Below are 20,106 nucleotides of genomic sequence, written 5' to 3' on the forward strand. Positions count from 1 at the left end.
AAGGGAGGTGAATGGTAATGTATAAAAATACAATAAAAACATCTATTATAACTGAAATAATTAGGAAGTGGTAAGTTTTAAACATTTTAAAAGACTTTTATATAAGTGTAATTGATTTAAAACATACAATTTTTTTTTTACAATAGAGTTTTGATGTTTCCATACATGCTTGCATCCCTTAAACCAGTACCTTCTGCCCTTTTCAGTGCTTCCTCCTTGACAAGTAAAATTACTGATACTGGGACATATTCTACCTTTGTAATGTCTATTTTCAAATATATCCATAAACAAAATATTGTTATGAAATCCCATGAATCCTATCTTAGCCTTCCATCATATTCATCATCATGGTGATACTTCCTTCTAGCCCCAGGCACAATAGTGGGTTATTTCACTTAAACTTCCTGTTATGTCAATGTGTAAGCTTTTCTTAATGCATTTCTAAAATGTATGAACCTAGCCCTGGGTGGTGTAGCTCAATGGATTGAGCACAGGCTGTGAACCAAAGGGTCATGGGTTCGATTCCCAGTCAGGGCACATGCCTGGGTTGCAGGCTGGTCCCCGGTGGGGGCCATGTGAGAGGCAACCATACATTGATATTTCTCTTCCTCTCTTTTTCCCTCTCTTCCCCTGTCTCTAAAAATAAACAAAATCTTTAAAAAAATAAAATAAAATGTATGGACCTGATAACCTGAGTACACAAAAATACTTTTAAAATATGATAATGCTCAATTTTATTAGTTACTTAAGGTAGATTGCAATTAGGATATAAAATATATGTTTATGGCTTTCATTTGGTGTGTCTTTTAAGTGTATTCACCTATGTGTACCACTTGTCTCTCTGTCCACTGAAAAATTGTTTATTAAGGTGTTGATGTATTATATAGTTGGTTCAATATTGCATGTTAAATTTAAAATTCTGAATTATTCCTATGTAATCCAGATGGTTACAATACAGACATGAGTATAAACTACATATTCTCCTACTCAGACTTCTTCTTAGACTTCTCTAACTTCCATTTGTCAGATAAATAAAACAGTGACTTTTCATAGTTACACCTTTAGCTGTTCACAAATTCCAGTTTCTCTGGGTTTTTTAGTAAATTGTAAGCTTTTTTTAGAAAAAAGAAGCACCTCTCCCAAATCAAAAGTCTTAAGCTGCTTTTCACAATGCATATGTTTAAAATCACATCTATTATTAATATTGTACATGTTTGTCCATTATACCTCAATAAAGATGAAAAAAGATTGAAATCACACCCACACAAAGCCATTATGTGAGCTAATGTTGAGAAATAGAACTTTGGAAGAAAAGAGTTTTTTTAATTCATCACACAGAACAAAAGTAAACAATATACTTCTTAATTTACTTTCCCTTAGAGAGAATGCACTTTGTATTTGGAGAAGGAAAGATTAGTTGTCAGGAGTTGCTTTTGTGGAATGATGAATAAGAGCCTTGTCAGAAGTCAGATATTGATACCAGGGACTGTATCTTTTGGCACATTTATGTTTATACTTCCTCCTCTGTTCACTGCAATTCAACCTTTTTTTTTACTTCATTTAGAAGGACAGCCATTTATTTTTTCATATCTCTTTTCAGGTCCACAAGGTGGCTTTAATGAGTTGATGATAGGGACTGAGTATAGCAACTGTGTTCCTTGTACTAGTTTGCTATGCCTGCATATAATAGGTAGACTCTGGTATGCAAGCTGAAATCCCTGAACACATGGGTCTTCCACTCAGTACTTCAACAGAAATAACTGACTTGCCCCTGAGTGAGTGGACTATATGATCATAAGGGCAAGTGAGAGAATACCTTTGGCCAAGGGAGCTCAAAGGCTTTTAAAAGTTCTGCTGATTTTAATTTAAGAATGCCACAGCTTTTTTCAACTTTTCCAGAAGATTGTGGGTGATAGTGTAGTTTTTTGAGTCAGAGGTACTACCCGATAGAGTTATTTTATAATATTCCCCATAAATTGGGTGACACATGATGTAAAACATTGGGATCATTCAGGGTTGGAAACAAAATCACTTTTTCAATTCTCACTGGTGTGGACCAGTTGGTTGGGCATCATTCCACAGAGCCAATGGCTACTGATTGGATTCCTAGTCAGGACACATGCCTGGGTTGTGGGATTGGTCCCAGGTTGGAGCAGGTATGACAGGCAAATGATCAATGTTTCTTTTCCTCTCTTTCTTCCCCCTCTTCCCCTCTCTCTAAAAGTAAATAAATAAGATCTTTTAAAAAATCACTTTTTCAGCAACTAATGGCAGTAGGTTTTCAGCAAAGAAATGCTCTAATTTAGCCTGGAAACATTCAAATCCCAAGGAGGGTAGAAGCTGGATAAGTTTAATTTGGTGTTCAGAGGACCCTTGAAGTATGGCCACTTTTTACTCGAGGTCCCATGGTGGTGTTTGGGTGGTCCAAGCCATGTAGTCACTCTTTGTCTCCTCCTGGCTGGAGGATTAGAGTTTAGGGAAGAGACAGGTGGGAACCCAGCCAACCTGCCCAACCCAAGAAGGCACCTTAGGTATAAACATCTCAACTTTCTCCTTGGGTTGACCCCCTCCCCCAAATGTATTTCTGCCCCATCACCCACTTCACCTTCCAGAAAGATCAGGACTCCAAGGCTAGCCCCTTCGTTGGTTCTTGAGGTGTTTGTATCCTCCCACAACCCCTGAGGCCTGTCTGCTCACTATCCCCACTTTCCACTAGTGGAAACTGAACCTGGGCTGGGATTGGAAGGGGAATCTCTAGTGACCCCCAGTTAGTCTGGGGATCCAAGCATTGATCCCTAGTCCACAGCCCAGTGTCTCAGGAAATCTGACCCACTGCATTTCCCTTCTTTTCCAGCAGAGTTGCACCATGAGAAATCCTCCTCTTGGGTCCCTCTTCATTTTCAGGATGGTCTGCAGACCTTCTTCCTGGATGACAATGGACCCTTAATTAGTCTGCTTGGGCTGCCATAACAAAGGACTTCATACTGGGCAGCTTAAACAACAGAAATCTATTTTCTTATACACTTGGAGGTGTATCTAGTCAAGGTGTCAGCAGGGTTGGATTTTCCTGATGCCTCTGTTCTTGCCTTGCATATAGTTGTCTTCTCTGTCCTCATGTGGCCTTATGAGTGTGTGTGTCTGTGTCCTAACCTTTTTTTCTAAGGACACCAGTTGACCCTCTGGACTATTTTACCTTTAAATGATCCTGTTTTCAAATACAGTCACATTCTTAAGCCCTGGGGTTAGAACTTCAGAGTATGGATTCATAGCACACATTTCACCCCATAAGAACCCCCATGCATCTTTTCATAATGAGCTAACATTAAGGAGATCTGTGGAGGATTGTCTCATTTAACACCCATGCAATTATCCCGCAGGTGAATATTTATTATGTCTACTTCTCAAAGGAGGGATCTTCAGCTCAGAAAGGATGCCCAGCTGGCAAGAGTCTGAGCTGGGGAAGATTTAGTGGATCACTCTGGGTCACATCAATCTTGTTTTCTTGCCTGTCCCTGAGGGAAAATAGCAAATCCAGCCAGACCCCAGAATCCTTTCCTGTGAGGTGAGACCATCTAGTAACAACACCCAGACATCACTAGAGGACCTGTAACCCCTCCCACACACATGCTGCATCTTCCCTGCAAACTCCTGCCTTCCTGTCCTCATGGAAGGCAGCACCATTGCCCTGGCATCCCAGACGGGGTCATCAGTGTCGCCCCAAGCACATCGCTGGCCCTCACCACCATATAAAGTGATTTGTATTTAAACCCTGTTGGTATTCCTTCTAATATCACTGCAGGGTGCTCCCTCCAATTTGTGCCTCAGCACTGAGCTGCCACCCAGGAATCACTGTCACTGTCATGGGCATTGAGAGACATGCTAAAGAACTGAAGGAAGCTCAGTTTCTTCCCCACCAATTTAGCAGGCAAGTTTAGCCTTGACCACTCCTCCCCATTCCTCTCTGTGATCATCTTGTAAATGATCATGGGCTCGCTTGACAGCATGCACAGACACAGCATAAAGAAATGCAACCAAAGTGCAACTGGGCCAAGAACCAGCTGTGCCTTCCCTGGCATTATAGGTTCTTCATTGAATCCAGTTAGCCAAGAGCAATCAGGAATGCACGCTCTTTGGTTGAACATAGTCAGTCTCCCAGCTCCCTACACCAGTTATCTTGATTATACCCACAGTGTTGTAATTTACAGAAGTGACTGAATGGGGACATGAAGAGTTTAAAGTATCTGTAAGAAGTTTTCATTACTTACAGTTCCCAAGAGCAGGGACACGCTGTACCACACACAACTGCATGGGAAAGCAACGGTGTTGGTCAGAAGACAGGAATGAGGAGAACATGGGCACAGGTGTTTCTTGTAGTTTTCCTGAGATAGGCAAGGCAGGGTAGCTTACACCATGTAGGACTGGTGACTTTGAATAATTCTGGCAGGCTTTGGGGAATGCGACTGGTCCCTAGTATTTTGGTACCTAGCCCTGGGTTGATTTAGGGGAAATACTGGCTTGTTGTGTGAGAGTCAGATAAAGGAAGTGTATTGGGTTATAGCTCTGCATTGGTTGGTTTACATAAGATAGAAACACAGGTTGTTGGACAGGTTTTTTATTATCTTTTAGAATTAGGTAGTTCTGGGAGAGGGAGTCTTTTCCAGTCTGTGGGCCTCCAAGATGTGAACATTATGAAATACAGAAAATAATGTCATTTTATATATGTGTGTGTGTGTGTGTGTGTGTGTGCATATATACTTCTCACACATTAATGTCATTAATATATATATGTACTTCTCACACATAATACATTCAGTGAATATTTCTATTCCTTATTTTTCCTTTTTTTTAGAAAGCTTCATGAATTTGCATGTCATTCTTACACAGGGGACATTTTAATCTATGTGTCATTCCTATACTAGGACATGAGCCTTGGTTGGCTCATGTGGCTTAGTGGATTGAGTGAGTGCCAGCCTGTGAACTGAAAGGTTGCTTATTTTGATTCTTGGTAAGGATACATGCCTGGGCTGCAGGCCAGGTCCCCAGTTAGGGGCATGCCCGATGCAACCAGTCGATATTTCTGTCTCATATTGGTGTTAGTCTCTCTTTCTTTCTTCCTCCCTTCCCCTCTCTAAAAATCAATAAGTATCTTATTAAAAGTTTAAAAACAATTCTAGTATATCTGCGGTCAAACCAGCACTGTACCCCTAAGTGTTTCAATTCTGTTTTGTACATCATACCATGTGGCATCTCAGCCTCATTAAACAAAAGACTGCCATTGAATCCACAGTCAGTTGAAAAGGTAGACTGTTAGAGCCACCTCCTCCAGCTTCATAAGCTAGCACTCTACTAGACTCTCTAGTACTTCACTGTGTCAATGAATTTGGTCCATTCATATATTTTATTGGTTTACTAATATATTTTACCCTTCCTGGTCAAATAGGTGAGAAACCCATAACCATAGTTGCTCCTTATTTTATGAAAAAAAAAATACTGGCAAAGTATCATCATTTTATGATGTGTCCATTATCTTTCTAGATCATGCAAAAGAATTTGTATTAGTTATAGGTTGTTCTGGTAAATCTTGCAAAGAATTGGCATTTCTTTACAGGTGGCTGCCCCGGTGGTATTAGTGGAGGAAGGCTAGTCCTCCCAGATACCTGGTAAGAGAGAGTCAGTCACTTAAGATTTCAAGATTGTTCTTTTCTTTTGCATCTAACTCATTGTCCTAGTTCATAATTTTGAATCCCATTTTATTAATCAGTGCCCTATATTTACTTCAGAAAAATTGTGATACTGTACTCAAATCTCATTGTAATTTTGCAAGACATTAATGTTTTGACTTTCAGCACTATGATTAATGTAGCCACAGGAATCAGAGCTCCATTAAGACTATCTCACAACATTCTGTTTTTCACACTGGGACTAAAAAAAATTATTATTTTTTTGCTTGCAAGCAATAAGATAAACTCAAAAGAATTCTTCCATGACCACAGTCCTTGTAATCACACTCACTGCCTTAATACTCATTGCAGCATGGCTTTGGTCTCAAGTAATGTGCAACACTTGTCATTTCATCATAATCAGCTCCAGGTAAAAGATTAATTATGATATCATCTGTGTCATGAGTTATTAGTACTCAAGTTTCCATTGGTTAGGTGTTCAGCTCTTTAGTCAAGCCTAAGAGCCTGACCAGACCAATCCCACCAACTTTTATACTCATGTGATTATCTATTAGAACTATGGCCAGAATCAATTCATTATCCATTAGGGTTCAATTAGGAAAAAGAAATTGAGTAGCAATTTGTATAGAAAAGGTTTTTTAAAAATATAAACTAAAATATTTCAATATTGGGAAATTACTAATTATAAGTAAAGATAACCCTAAGACAATGGGATTTATATATATTTAAAAACTTTAAAATGATATATTTTTAAATGATTTTATTTATTTATTTTCAGAGAGAGGGGAAGGAGGAAGAGAGGGAGAGAAACGTCAATGTGTGGTTGTCTCTCGCGCGCCTCCTACTGGGGACCTGGCCCACAACCCAAGCAAGTGCTCCATCTGGGAATCCAACGGTCTAACCCTTAGTTTCTAGGTCGGCACCCAATCTACTGAGCCTTGCCAGCCAGGGCTTATTTTTTGTTTTATAAATGACTTTATTGTATCTCTAATTAGTCATTTTTAGTGAAACTTTTAAAATCGTATTTATGCTAGTAACAGTTGTGCCCAACCGTAACATATTTATCGGCCACCGACACTGACTGGGAAAGTAAGGCTAATTGCTGTAGATGGGAAACTACATTACCCAGAGGCCACTGCACCGAAGGTGGGGCATTAAGCCAACGAAAGCCGGGAAGCAGGGCGTTTTCCTGCCTGAGCATCAGGTTCGGTTGTAATTTCCTGAGGGTTGTTTTTTTTTTAGTGGCGGACATTTTTACTTCTCCGGTCTGTTGAACAAGAGAGACGCTTCACAGCTGGTCTTCCCCAGAGGCGCTGGCTTTCCAGCTCAGAGGCGCTGGCTTCCCAGCTCAGAGGCGCGGCCCTGACTTGACTACTGGCAACTGGCCGGATCCAGGCCTCCGAGCCTCCGCTCCGCCCACACGTCCGCCGGCGGCGGGCACGCTGAGCGCCTGGCGGAGGTGAACCTGCGTCCCCCGGGTCCTCCCCATTCAGCCCACGGAGCCCGGCAGCCCGGGTGTGGGGCGTCTGTCGCGTCCTGCAGCCCAGGCCCCGGCGTCCTGGACGGAGAGGCGCTCGTGGGTGACAACACGGTGTGACGGGGCGGGAGAAGGTGACGGGCTGCGGGGCCGACTGCGGTTTTATTACTGAACCTTTAACACACCGGGGGATGCTCCTGCCCTGGACATTCCTTAAACTTTCCTATGTCAGACGACCTTCAGGTCCTTGGCTGGCCCAGGAAAGGTTTGAAGGACAAATCGGTGTGAGACTAAAGTAAGTTTTATTCTGGTAGAAAAAAAGAGGCCAGTGTGGACGTCACTGTGGAGGAGGAAGCAAAACGTGTGCCTCCGAGTGGACACGGGCCAACTCGAGATAAAGAGATCGAGTGCTCAGTTCTTGGGATTTTATGCGTTTCCAAGGGTGGAGGCTTTTTCTCCCAAGTTTTGTGGCGCCAATTTCTGATCTGCCTTCTGGTTGGGAGGGGGCCTTGTAGTTTTGATATCTGTGACTGCCTCAAAGGCTTCCTTTCTTTAACTGTTTCCCTTTGTTCTACCCAGAAGTAGGGGTTCTGATGATCATGTTGTCGGGATTTTTCCCGAACTTCTTTCTGGCCTGTGTCAGTTGTACTAGATCATTATGAAATATCTGAGAGTCTCTGGAAGCCATATGCTGTTCATGGGTGATTTCTGAGAGATGCCTGTGGTGTGGAGCAGGAGGTGGTAGAGCTGAGGGAGTGAACCTGGGTGTGAAGCTGTGAATGAGGAAAAATTCACACAGAGTGTGCACAGCTAAAGGCAGTGTGAGCTCATGGTCCTGGGTACCAGGTGTGGAGACTTAAGGATGAAACATAGTCCATGTTTGGTTGTGTCTTGGAGGCATGATCAGGGAGACTCAGTGGGATAGCTAGGCAGGAGGGATGGAGCCCTGCAGGTCTGGACCTGAGCATAGACGCTAGTTATCTGCTGCACATCCTATCTTTGGTATTGTTGCTGAGGATGATTAGAGTGATTGATGAGATAGCAGGCAGCACTGGGGCCAACGGCTAGTGTCTTCTCTGAACTGGGGGTCCTGGAGAGGGGTTTGGACATGGGTAAGCTTTGTATAGTGCAGGATTTGGGGGTCCCAAACAGACTGTTCTTGATTCATTTGTATTAATTCTGACAGGTTGTTGTGACCTTTGAGGATGTCACTGTGACCAGGACAGAAGGACACCTCCTTGTCCAGGCTCAGAGACGTCTGTTCCTCAATGTGATGCTGCAGAACTTTGGTCTTATATATTCCCTGGGTAAGACACTCTCCTTGTGCGCTCTTTTTTGGGCATGCCTGCACACCCTTATTCAGGCTTATTGTTTGCTTCTTCTTTCCTAAGCTCTAAGGGTACTGACCAGACTAGCCGCCAGAGAGCAATGGAGAGCAGCAGCTGGTCTTGGGCTCAACCGTGATCCAGTTTCCAGGGGTCTTTATTTTTGCCTCATTTCCCCAAACTTTAATAAACTAACTCTCACTTAAAAAAAAATGCCGCCCTGGCTGGGGTGGCTCAGTGGACTGAGCACCAGCCTGCAAACCAAAGGGTTGCTGGTTTGATTCCCAGTCAGGGCATATGCCAGGGTTTTGGGCCAAGTCCCTGGTAGGGAGTGTGTGACAGGCAGCCACACATTGGTGTTTCTCTTCCTCTCCCCTTTCCTCCTTTCCCATATCTCTAAAAATAAATAAATAAAATCTTTAAAAAAATGCCCTCACACTCACTAGTGACTTGTACTAACTAGGCTTTGCAAGTCCCCTGAGCCCTTCATTCCTCAGGTGTTGTGTTCTCACCTGTGAACTCTGTACACTGTTTGCTTTTCCAATTTCTGGGTAGATCCTGGACTTCACAGGGCTAGGTTCATTGCCTGTGCCATCTCTCCCTGCAGCCCCAGTAACTGCTGTACTGAACCCTCATAGAATAGGATTAGAGAGCAGTAGAGTTGTTGGAAACCTAATGGATCACATTGATTAGTGAGGAAAAGTGTTTTCTATATTCCCACGGTGATGGGAGAATAAACTTTCTAACTGAAGAATTCTGAAAGGCCTTTAAAATATCCACCCCAACATTCCTCTGCAACCAGTTGCCCCAAGAAATCATACAGCCCTAACTGGTGTTATTCAGTGGTTTGAGCTCCAGCCTATGAACCAACAGGTTGCCTGTTTGATTCCCAGTCAGGGCATATGAGGTCTGTCTGGAAAAAGTCCACCTGTTTTTAATGTGATGAGAATGGTTGGTGCAATATCCATGTAACCCAGCAGCTAAGGAGAGTGCGCTCGAGTGCACATGCATAAACAAAATAGACTTCACTGTACTAGTCAGTGGGGGCAGTAAATGCCATTGAATATGGATGCATACTGTGTGGTCATCGCATTAGAAATGAGTAGGTAGAACTCAAATCTGTGTCAAATTTTGCATTAAGCTTGAATATTCCTCTGTGGAAACTATTAAGATGATTCAGAAGACAGTAGCTATGGGCAACTAGTGATTGGCAACTTCATCATGACAATGTCCCCATTCATGCATCAAATCTTGTGCAGAGTTTTTTAGCAAAACATCAAATCACCCAGGACCAGGAGACTCAGCCCCCTTACAGCCCAGATTTAGTGCCCTGAGACTTCTGGCTTTTCCCAAAACTAAAATCTCCTTTGAAAGAGAAGAGATTTCAGTCCATGAGATTCAGGAAAATATGATGGGGCAGCTCATGGCCATTGGGAGAACTAGGTGAGATCCCAAGGGGAAGGAATGGGGGGAAGAAACGGAGAAAAACAGCAATGTGCCAGAGATACATTTGTATGTTGCCCCTTGCATACCCCCAGCTGGAACCTGGCCTCCAACCCAGGCACATGCCCTGGCCAAGAATCTAGCTGGTTCCTCTCAGTTCCCTGGCCCGCACTGAGCCACACCAGCCAGTGCTGTAGGATGTTTCTTATATCTTGTATCTTCTTCAATAAATGTCTCTATTTTTCATGTTGCATGGCTGTATACTTTCTCACAGACTATTGTTTCCTTCCTTGCTTCCTTCTTTCCTTCTTCACCTAAGGATGTTTACTGACTGTTACAGAGAAAAACATCAATGTGAGAGAAAAGTATCCATTGGATGCCTCCAGTACATGCCCCAACCTGGGATGAAGCCTGTGACCTAGGTATTTGCTCTGACCAGGAGTCAAACCTGCAACCTTTTGGTGCACTGGACAATACTCCAGCTAAATGAACCACTGGCCAAGGCTGGATAAAATAGTTTGTATATATTTATTAGTTCTGTTTTCTCTAAAGTGTAGTCAAAATTTAATAATTTCTTATTGCAGCCCTGACTGGCATAGCTCAGTGGATTGAGCACGGGCTGCGAACCAAAGTGTCGCAGGTTTGATTCCCAGCCAGGGTACATGCCTGGGTTGCAGGCAATAACCCCCAGCAACTGCACATTGATGTTTCTCTCTCTATCTCTTTATCTCCCTCTCTTCCCTCTCTAAAAATAAATGAATAAAATGAAAAAAAAATTTCTTACTGCTTTCGAACGGGATGACCTACCCATCATTTAAAGAAGAATATTTAAGTTGTCTAGTACTGTTGCATTGTGTTTCCTGTCTTCAGATCTCATATTGTTTGCTTAATGTACTTAGGTGCTCGGTGGTTTGGTGCAGAATGATTAAAATTGTTGCTCTCTTCATGAATTGACTCCTTTATCATTTTGGGATGACTTTTTTTCTCTTGTGAGTGTTTGAAACTATCTATTTTGTATAATAGAATTTTAGCTACTACTGCTGTCTTTGGTTTTCTTTGTATGGAGTATTTTCTTACATCTCTCTATTTTCTGTCTGTTTGTGTTTATAAAGTTTTAGTGAATCTCTTGGAGGCAGAACACATTGTGTCTTGTGGGGTTTTTTGCAGGTGGGAACAAGCTCAGCCAGGCCTCAACATATTTTTTTATAAATTATAAAACTTTTCAGTGGTGTTGGGATTGGAGAGTTCTAGCTGGAAGGGGGGCAAAGGAGGAAAAATTGGAACAACTGTAATCACATAATCAATAAAATATACTTAAAAATAAATTTAAAAATTTAGTTGCCATTGATTTACATTATTATATTAGTTTCATGTGTATACCCTAGTGATTAGATTTGTATAACTAAGATACCCCAGTTATTAGATAGTATATAACTAAGTGATCATCCTGATAAATCTCACACCCATCTGACACCATACATAGTTAATAGAATATTATTAACTGTATTCCCTATGCTGTACTTTCCATCCACATGACTATTCTGTACCCAATTTATACTTCTTAATCCTTTCAACTTTTTCACCCATCATGAGAATTTTCATAAGTGTGTATTTGAGCCAAACTGATGTCAATGGCCAAAACCCAAGATCTCACGCTTTTGTGTCTTGTGTTTTTTTATCCCTTCAACCACTCTGTCTCTTGATTGAAGAATTTGTTGAATGACCTACTATTGCCACTTCGTCATTGTCTTCTGCTGCTTTTGTAGTTACTTTTTGTCTTCCCCTCTTGCTTTTCTTTTTTTGTGTGGTTTGAATCTTTTTTTAGAGAGGGGCGGGGAGGGCGGGAGAAAGAGGAGAGAAACATCAGTGTGTGGTTGCCTCTCATGTACCCCCTACTGGGGACCTGGCCCACAACCCAGATTGTGCCCTTCCCTGGGAATTAAGCTGGTGACCCTTTCGTTTGCAGGCCAGCACTTAATCCACTGAGGCACACCAGCCAGGGCTGATTTGATCTTTTTCTATAGTGGTATGATTTGATTCCTTTCTCTTTTGTGTATCCATCATATGGGGTTGTGCTAGTGGTTTCCATTAGACTTACAACTCATATAGTTTATTGTAACCTGAAAACAGCTTCAGTTGTGTGCAAATATTCTACCCTTTGATTTTCTGTCACACCACTTCTTCATATGTTTTGATGTGATGATTTTACATCTTTACATTTTGTGTATTTTTTTTAAGATTTTATTTTATTTATTTATTTTTTTAGAGAGGGAAGGGAGGGAGAAAAAGAGAGAGAGAGAGAGAGAGAGACATCAATGTGTGGTTGCTGGGGGTCATGGCCAGCAACCCAGGCATGTCAATTCCCTGACTGGAAATTTAACCGCAACACTGGTTTGCAGCCTGCGCTCAATCCACTGAGCTACTCCAGCTAGGGCTCCATTTTGTGTATCTTAACAAATTATTGTCACCATTGTTATTAATACACTTTATTTTTATCCTATATGATAGTTAAATAAAGTACTCTCCACCAGTGAAGTGTTTTAGTATTGTGAACCTGATGACATTTCCAGCCTTACCAGAGTTTTACACTATCCTACGTTTTTGTGTTTTTATGTGGTATGCTTTTATTTTAGTTCAAAGAACTTTTTGGCGGGGGGCCTTTTCTAGTAAGTCAGGGTGAGTGGAAATTAACTTCTTCAGCTTTTGCCTTTCTAGGAAAGTTTTTTTTTTCTTGTTATTTTTGAAGGTGAGGCTTTCTGGTTATTGTTGTGCAGATGTTTTCTTTTAGTGTTTTGAATATATCACTTTATATTCTCCTACCTTGCAAGGTTTCTTCAGAGAAGTCTACTGTTAGTCTTATGGGAGCCATGTCCTGTATATGAAGTTTCTTTTCTTTTTGGTCTTTCAAAATTTTCTTTGCCTTTCACTTGACACTTTTGTTATATTGCGTCTTGCAGAACTCCTGTTTGCATTGTGTCTGGACAGGGAACTCTGATGATCATGAACATGGTTACTCATATTTCTTTTTCATTTTTGGAAGTCAATCTTTAGCTCATTTATTAAAAGTAAAATTTTTACCCCTTTGCTTTAGCTCCCTTTTCTGTATCTTTTTTTCACCACCTCTGGGATTCCCATAATGCAAATATAGGTTATCTCTGTGGTGTTCCAAAATTCATCTAGGCTGTCTTTCCTCTATTTTTTTTTTACATAGATATTTTCATATGATCTTCCTCTGAGATGAGGTCTCCATTTTACTCCTTGATCTTCTCTGCTTTTGAAACTTTATTTGCAGCTTTCATTTTATACTTTGTATTCTCTACTCCATAATTTCCGTTTCATTCTTTATTGATTTCTACCTCTCTGAAACCCATGTGTTGTTCATGTATTTGTTTGTTATGTTGAGTTCCATATGTGTTTGCTTTTACTGAGGTTTTAAAAAATTATTATTGATATTTTTGTCTGACAGTTTGTATGCCTCCATTTATTAGAAATTTGAGTCGAACATGATGTTATGATGTTATGTTATGATGTTCCTCTTATGATTTTTTTTTATGTTTCTCTTTGTCTTACTGTTAATATCTGAGCATTTGGTGAAACAGTGACTTTTTTGGACTTTCTGGAACCAGTTTTGTTTATACAAGTAGTTATTTTTTAAAGATTTTATTTATTATTTAGAGAAAGGGGACAAGAGGGAGAAAGTGGGGGAGACAAACACCAATGTGTGAGAGAAACATCAATTGGTTGCTTGTTGCACTCTCCCAACTAGAGACCTGGACCACAACCCAGGCATGTGCCCTGATTGGGAATCCACTGGCAAACAGTTGTGTTTAGAGAAATAGTTTTATCTGCTTGTGGATACAATAGTACTTGATAAGTGGTGTGTTGTTTTTGGTGCTGAAGTCAAGTTTCACTTCTCATTCTTATTGCTACCTCATGAGCTGAAGCATGAAGAGTAGAGAAGGTTGTAGGCATCCTCGGTGGCCAGGTCAGTGGTTTTCCAATATTTATTAATCTCTTTTGGAGTCTTTGGTGGCAAGCATTCCTGGGGAAATACTGATGTTATTCTTTCATAAGTCATGTGGTGGCTGAGGGCATTCCTCTTGATATTCGTGCTGACAAACTCCACGGGTTCTTTGAAGTGAAGTCTGTGGGGAGTTTGTAGATACAGAGAATCCTGAAGTTCTTAGTGACAACGGTTTCCATGGTCATTCACAAAGAGTCCATTAGAATCCACTGTAGCACAAGCACAGTGGCTTGGAGAAGAAGCTGTCACCCTTGCCTCATCATCTTTGCTAGGCCAGTCTCTCTTGTAGTTATTTCTGTGTAGTTCTTTCTTTTAGGCTTCACTTTGACACTTTGGAAAAACTGGTCTATAAGCCTTTACCCCTTTCCTCACAGTCTGCTTTTTATCATAGATAATTGTCTAATTATTCTTGAGGGTGGTTGAATATTTGTATTTTATATTCTGCCATCTTGCTGACGTTTCTTACACAGATCTTTTCCCTTTGGTCTCTTTGTGCTGGGTTGTTCTGTAACAGTGCTCGTTATTCAGTGCTCTTCTGTTTTCTCTTAGGAGTTGCATCATCAGTATTCCATGTGATTGCTCAACTGGGAGTGAATTGGAACAGTCCTTTGTGTATTAAAAGAGGGACATGAGTACAGTCATGACAGGATGGGCTCACAAGGGTTCTGGTATTGGTGAATGGTACTTGGGCAGGGTTTGATGCCAGGGCTTTGTTAAAACAAAATGAGGAACCTGTTCTGTTTAATTGTATTTTGTTACCGTTACCAGTGGCCACACCTTAATCTACTTGTCTTTTCTGAATGTTGTCACTTTACCAATTTGTTAGTTCTCCTAGTTATTTCTACTCTGATTTCCAGCCAGAGTTAATATCTGTCTAATGTTTACAGTGGATCCCCAACAAAGCTGCACAGCAGGAGATGAGCAGCAGGAGAGTGAGTGAGGCTTCATCTGTATTTATAGCCACTTCCTATTGCTCGCATTTCCTCCTGTCTGATCAGAGGCAGTATTAGATTCTCACAGGAGCGTGAACCCTACCGTGAACTGTGTATGTGAGGGATCTGGTGGTGTGCTCCTTATGAGAATCTAATACATGATGATCTGAAGTGTAGCTGAGGCGGTTATGCTAGTACTGAGGAGCAGCTGCAAATACAGATTATCATTAGCAGAGATTCTGTATTACAGTGATTTGTATTATTTTATTATATATTACAATGTAATAATAGAAATAAAGTGCACAATAAATATAATGCACTTTAATCATCCTGAAACTACTCCCCCCTGCCACTCCCCTTCATCCATGGAAAAATTGTCTTCCATAAAACCAGTCCCAGGTGCCAAAAAGGTTGGGGATCACTGTTCTATACCACAACCATTTCTATAGAGTCTTTTTGGTGTGCTTTCCAGCTTTAGTTAATGCCTGTTGAATCTTCAAGTGTGCACATATTTCTATACAAACCTTGCACAGCATCTCCTCTGCTACAGTTGATTTTCATATTTTGAGCACATTCACATTTCACTACAGAGCCTTATGTCACCAGCAGGAAGGGTTTTGCAGGCAGCTATTAGCAGTGGAACAGCTTGAAAGCCCAGCCTCTCTTATGTGTGTCCTGTCCTATCCTAGTGTCCTTTGTTTAACGAGGTTTCCATTATGTATTGGCCTTACTGGCCTAGTAATGCATAACTACAAGTTTTTTAGAGTCTATCTCACTTGTGTTAAAACCCATCATGTGGAATCATGACTAGACATGACAGATGCAAATTTGTGGTGAGAATACCCCTCCCTATTGGTCAGTATGTACTTCAACAGTGTTTCTTTTTGTTTAGGTTGCTGCTGTGGGGCAGAGGCTGTGGAGGCACCCATTGAACAAAGTGTTACTATAAGAGTCTCGCAGGCGAAGAATCCCAAGGCAGCTTTGTCTTCCCAGAAGAGCCACCCTTGTGAGAGTTGTGGACCTGTCTTGAGAGACATTTTCCTCTTGGTTAACCATCAGAGAATACAACACAGAAATTGCCATGGTGTGGGGCATGTACAAAATAATTTTATTTCAGTGCACAGCATCACCGACACCAGAGCACAGAGCACAGAACAAAAAATTGTTTCACAAGCAGTGTGGACAGAGTTCCACTTGGAGAGAGCTATAATTTCCATGTGTCATGGAAGCCTTGAACCTCTAGTCAAGTTGGAAAATACTTCCTTGTCTGCTCAAAACTTCGTGAGCAAGTGGCTACTCAGACCATGCACAGGGCAAATGAAATCTCTGAGTCTGGAATGACTTTTCAAAGTACAAAATGTTATTACAACCCAGGAGAATGTAAGAAAGCCATTGGCTGTGATGACACACTTGATGATCATGGTTTCCTTACTGGAAGTCAGAGTTGTGTGTGTGGTGAATGTGGCAAATCTTTTACCAGTCTTTCTTCCCTCCATGATCATCAGGGAGTTCACACTGGAGAAAGGCCTTATGAGTGTGGTGAATGTGGGAAATCTTTTAAGAGGAAATATCACTTTCATTGTCATCAGAGAGTTCACACTGGAGAAAGGCCATATAAGTGCTCAGAATGTGGGAAATCTTTTACCTGTAGCTCTCACCTTCATTGTCATGTGAGAGTTCACACTGGAGAAAGTCCTTATGAGTGCTCAGAATGTGGGAAATGTTTTAACAGTAAGTCTGACCTCCGAAAACACAACAGAGTTCATACTGGAGAAAGGCCTTATGATTGTGGTGAATGTGGGAAAGCTTTTACCAATAGCTCTGCCCTCCGTGATCATCAGAGAGTTCACACTGGAGAAAGGCCTTATGACTGCAGTGAATGTGGGAAGTCCTTTACCAATAGGTCTGCCCTCCATTGTCATCAGAGAGTTCACAATGGAGACAGGCCTTATGAATGCCGTGAGTGTGGGAAATCTTATACCAGTAGCTCTGCTCTCCGTTATCATCAGACAGTTCACACTGGAGAAAGGCCTTATGAGTGCAGTGAATGTGGAAAATCTTTTACCAGTAGGTCAGACCTCCGTAAACATCACAGAGTTCACACCAATGCAAAGCCATATGAATGTGGTGAATGTGGGAAATCTTTTACCAGTAGCTCTGACCTCCGTAAGCATCACAGAGTTCACACTAAAGCAAGGCCTTATGAGTGTGGTGAATGTGGGAAATCTTTTACCAGTAGCTCTGATCTATGTAAACATCACAGAGTTCACACTGGAGAAAGGCCTTATGAGTGTGGTGAATGTGGAAAATCTTTCACCAGTAGTTCTGCCCTCTGTAAACATCACAGAGTTCACACAGGAGAAAGGCCTTATGAATGTAGTGAATGTGGGAAATCTTTTAAGAGAAAATATGATTTTCATTGTCATCAGAGACTTCACACTGGGGAAAGGCCTTATGAGTGCAGTGAGTGTGGGAAATGCTTTATAAAACGCTCCAGCCTTATTCAACACCATCGAATTCATTCTGGACAAAAGTCATGAGTATGGCAAATGTTGAAAGTCTCTGAGTCAAAGTGCTAACCTCATTCAACACCGCAAAGTTCACACTGGAGAATGATTGTAGTGAATGTGGGGAATCTTACCAGTAGAAGTAACCTCTGTTATCATCATCAAATATTTCACACTGGAGGACCACCATATGATTGCAGTGCGTGTGGAAATGTTATACTACTCTCATAGGCTTTGTTATCATCAACGATTTCACTCTAGACAAAGGCCTTAAAAGTATAGTGAATGTGAGAAATCCTTTTTCATTAGTAGTAATGTTTACAATCATCAGAGAGTTCCTACAGGAGAAGGGTTGTATGAATGCAGTGTTGTGGGAAGACTTTTTTCAGAAACTTTGACCTTCATTGTCATCAGATGGTTTACACTGGAAAACTTTAAAAAAAAATCTTCACCTGTGGATATGTTTATTGATATCTAGAGAGAGAGGGAGAGAGAAAAATGTACAAAGAAACATCAGTTGGTTGTGTGTTGTACGTGCCTTGATCAGGAATCATACCTGCAACCTATATGTGTGCCATACCTGGAATCAGATTCACAACTTTGTGGTGCACTGGACGATGCTCCAGCTTACTGAACCACCCAGCCATGGCTGAAGGAGGTACTATGGAGTGTAGTGATGTGCCAAATTTTAATCAGAAACTGACCTTCATTCTCATCAGAGTTCACATTGGAGAAAGGCCTTATGAGTACAGTGAATATGGGAAATACTTTGCCCAAAATTCTAACCCATCTTTGTACATAAGAGTTCACATTGGTGGAATTTCTTAGATATATATGAAATGTACATTTTCTTTATTTAGTGTTAACAACACTGAAGGAAACTCTGATTAGGGAAAACCATGATTGCTACAGAATCACAGGCCTAATAGTAATTGAAGGAGACTGCAGCCAGCTAGTGGAGTGTGCCTTTTCTGAATGTGCATCCAGAAATGATACTGTGAAAAAGACCGCAGGATCATTATGCACACAAATCTGATGATCTCCAGGCATGTTTATCTTCTGTGGCCAAAGTAATGGTCAGTTAAAATTATAAAGAATTTTTGTGGATTTCTGTAGCCTTTCGGATATTCACCTAAAGACCATTGATACCGAGGTAGGGACACACAGATAAAGAAAAGGGTATGTATAAGAAAAATTTAAAATAATTTTATAAAGTACTACCTGTAGAGTAGGTATGTGACTTCACTGACTCAGCCTGCATTCTTGTTGATTTAAATCGAAGTTATTTATTGTTTGGTGTATTTGATGTCATTGAGAAAAATGGACTTCTAGAGGGCATGACATCATGGATTGAATACAAAATTACCAAATCTGTTTTCCAAAAAGTGTTGGACATACAGATTTTTCAAATTTTGAACCATTCCTGAAAAGTTTTTCTTGGTAAACCATGTATTTCAAATATAGTATTTGAGAAGTCTTGACCTAGGCATGAAACTGAAACCATCATCATGGCCGTAATACTGACTATATCTGTCACTGTTGGTTTACCTCATGTCCTTTTCTAATCTCTCTCCCTGCTCTTCAAGTCTCTCTAACAGTTGATTTACATTCCATTTTAATAGACAGCTTTGCATTTAATAGAATCTATATGATTGGAATAAAAATAATTTTTCTGCTTTTATTTATGTTATGTAAATACTTGGAGGTTCAGTAATGATATATTTGTAGTTGATCTTTTTTGTTGGTTTAGAATTATTGTCTTTGAATATGTTGCCACTTGTTTATTCACTTGTTCATGGGAATTGAGTTATTTGTACACTCTGACTTGAAAAATAAAGCTGGTAGAAACATTTGTATATAATTATCTATGTGGATGTATGTTTTATTTATCTTTGTCAATGACTCATAATGCAACCTCGTAGTTGGAGTGTAGGTGAATGTTTAACTGAAAGAAATTAGCATGTTGTGCCCTGGCTGGTGTAGCTTAGTTGGCTGGAGCAGTGTCTCCAAACCGAAGGGGTGTGAATTCCATTTTTAGTCTGGGCATATAACTAGGTTGCAAGTTTGATCCCTGCTTCAGGCGCATGCTGGAGGCAACCAATCGATGTCTCTCATATCGCTCGTTATTTCACTCTTTTCTTTAAATGCAATCCAAAAAATGCCCATGGGTGAGGATTTAACAAAAAGAAATTAGCAAGTTGTGATCTAAAGTGATTGTACTATTTTGCATTTTTTGAGTAGTGTGTGAGGGATTCATTTCCTCCATGTTCTAGAGAAAGAATATTTGCTTTGGTTGGTTATTTATCTGCCTGTTAAAATTCTTACCTGTGAAGATGTCTGTTGATTTTAGAAACAAGAAGGAAGAGAGAGAGAGCCATAGATGTGAAAGAAACATCAGTTGGTTGTTTCCCCCACATTACCACAGCGAGGGATCGAACCCAGGAACTGAATCCACAACCTTTTGGAGTGTGGGATGATGTCCTAATCAACTGAGCCATCCTACCAGATCTCGTCAGTCATTACCTATTTAAACTTTCTATAACCATCTTGCTACCACACTGTTTTTTTCTTAAAAGATTTTAGTTATTTTTAGAGAGGGGGAAGGGAGGGAGAAAGAGGCAGGGAAATGTCAGTGTGGGGTTGCCTCTCACATGTCCCCCACCGGCCACCACTCAGGCAACCCAGACATGTGCCCTGACTGGAGATCAAACTGGTGA

General features: G+C 40.9%; 1 protein-coding gene across 6 annotated transcripts; it reads left to right on the top strand.

Annotated features, from left to right (window-relative positions):
- The first annotated feature begins 6,881 nt into the window (after positions 1-6,881).
- Positions 6,882-19,250, top strand: LOC123826337 (zinc finger protein 551-like). 6 transcript variants are annotated; one of them, XM_045850297.1, is made up of 3 exons: positions 6,882-7,140; positions 8,345-8,465; positions 15,775-19,250. In XM_045850297.1, the coding sequence occupies exon 3, from the start codon at positions 16,187-16,189 to the stop codon at positions 17,420-17,422; it is 1,236 nt and encodes a 411-aa protein (XP_045706253.1). In that variant the 5' UTR covers positions 6,882-7,140; positions 8,345-8,465; positions 15,775-16,186; the 3' UTR covers positions 17,423-19,250. The 6 variants fall into 6 exon arrangements, with proteins under 6 accessions (XP_045706253.1, XP_045706268.1, XP_045706255.1 ...); XM_045850299.1 differs by lacking the exon at positions 6,882-7,140 and adding an exon at positions 7,146-7,272; XM_045850293.1 differs by lacking the exon at positions 6,882-7,140 and adding an exon at positions 7,149-7,453.
- The last annotated feature ends 856 nt before the right edge of the window (positions 19,251-20,106 follow it).

Source organism: Phyllostomus hastatus, unplaced genomic scaffold, assembly GCF_019186645.2.
Source record: "Phyllostomus hastatus isolate PE091 unplaced genomic scaffold, TTU_PhHast_1.1 phas_contig_133, whole genome shotgun sequence".
In the NCBI taxonomy this organism is placed as follows: domain Eukaryota; kingdom Metazoa; phylum Chordata; class Mammalia; order Chiroptera; family Phyllostomidae; genus Phyllostomus; species Phyllostomus hastatus.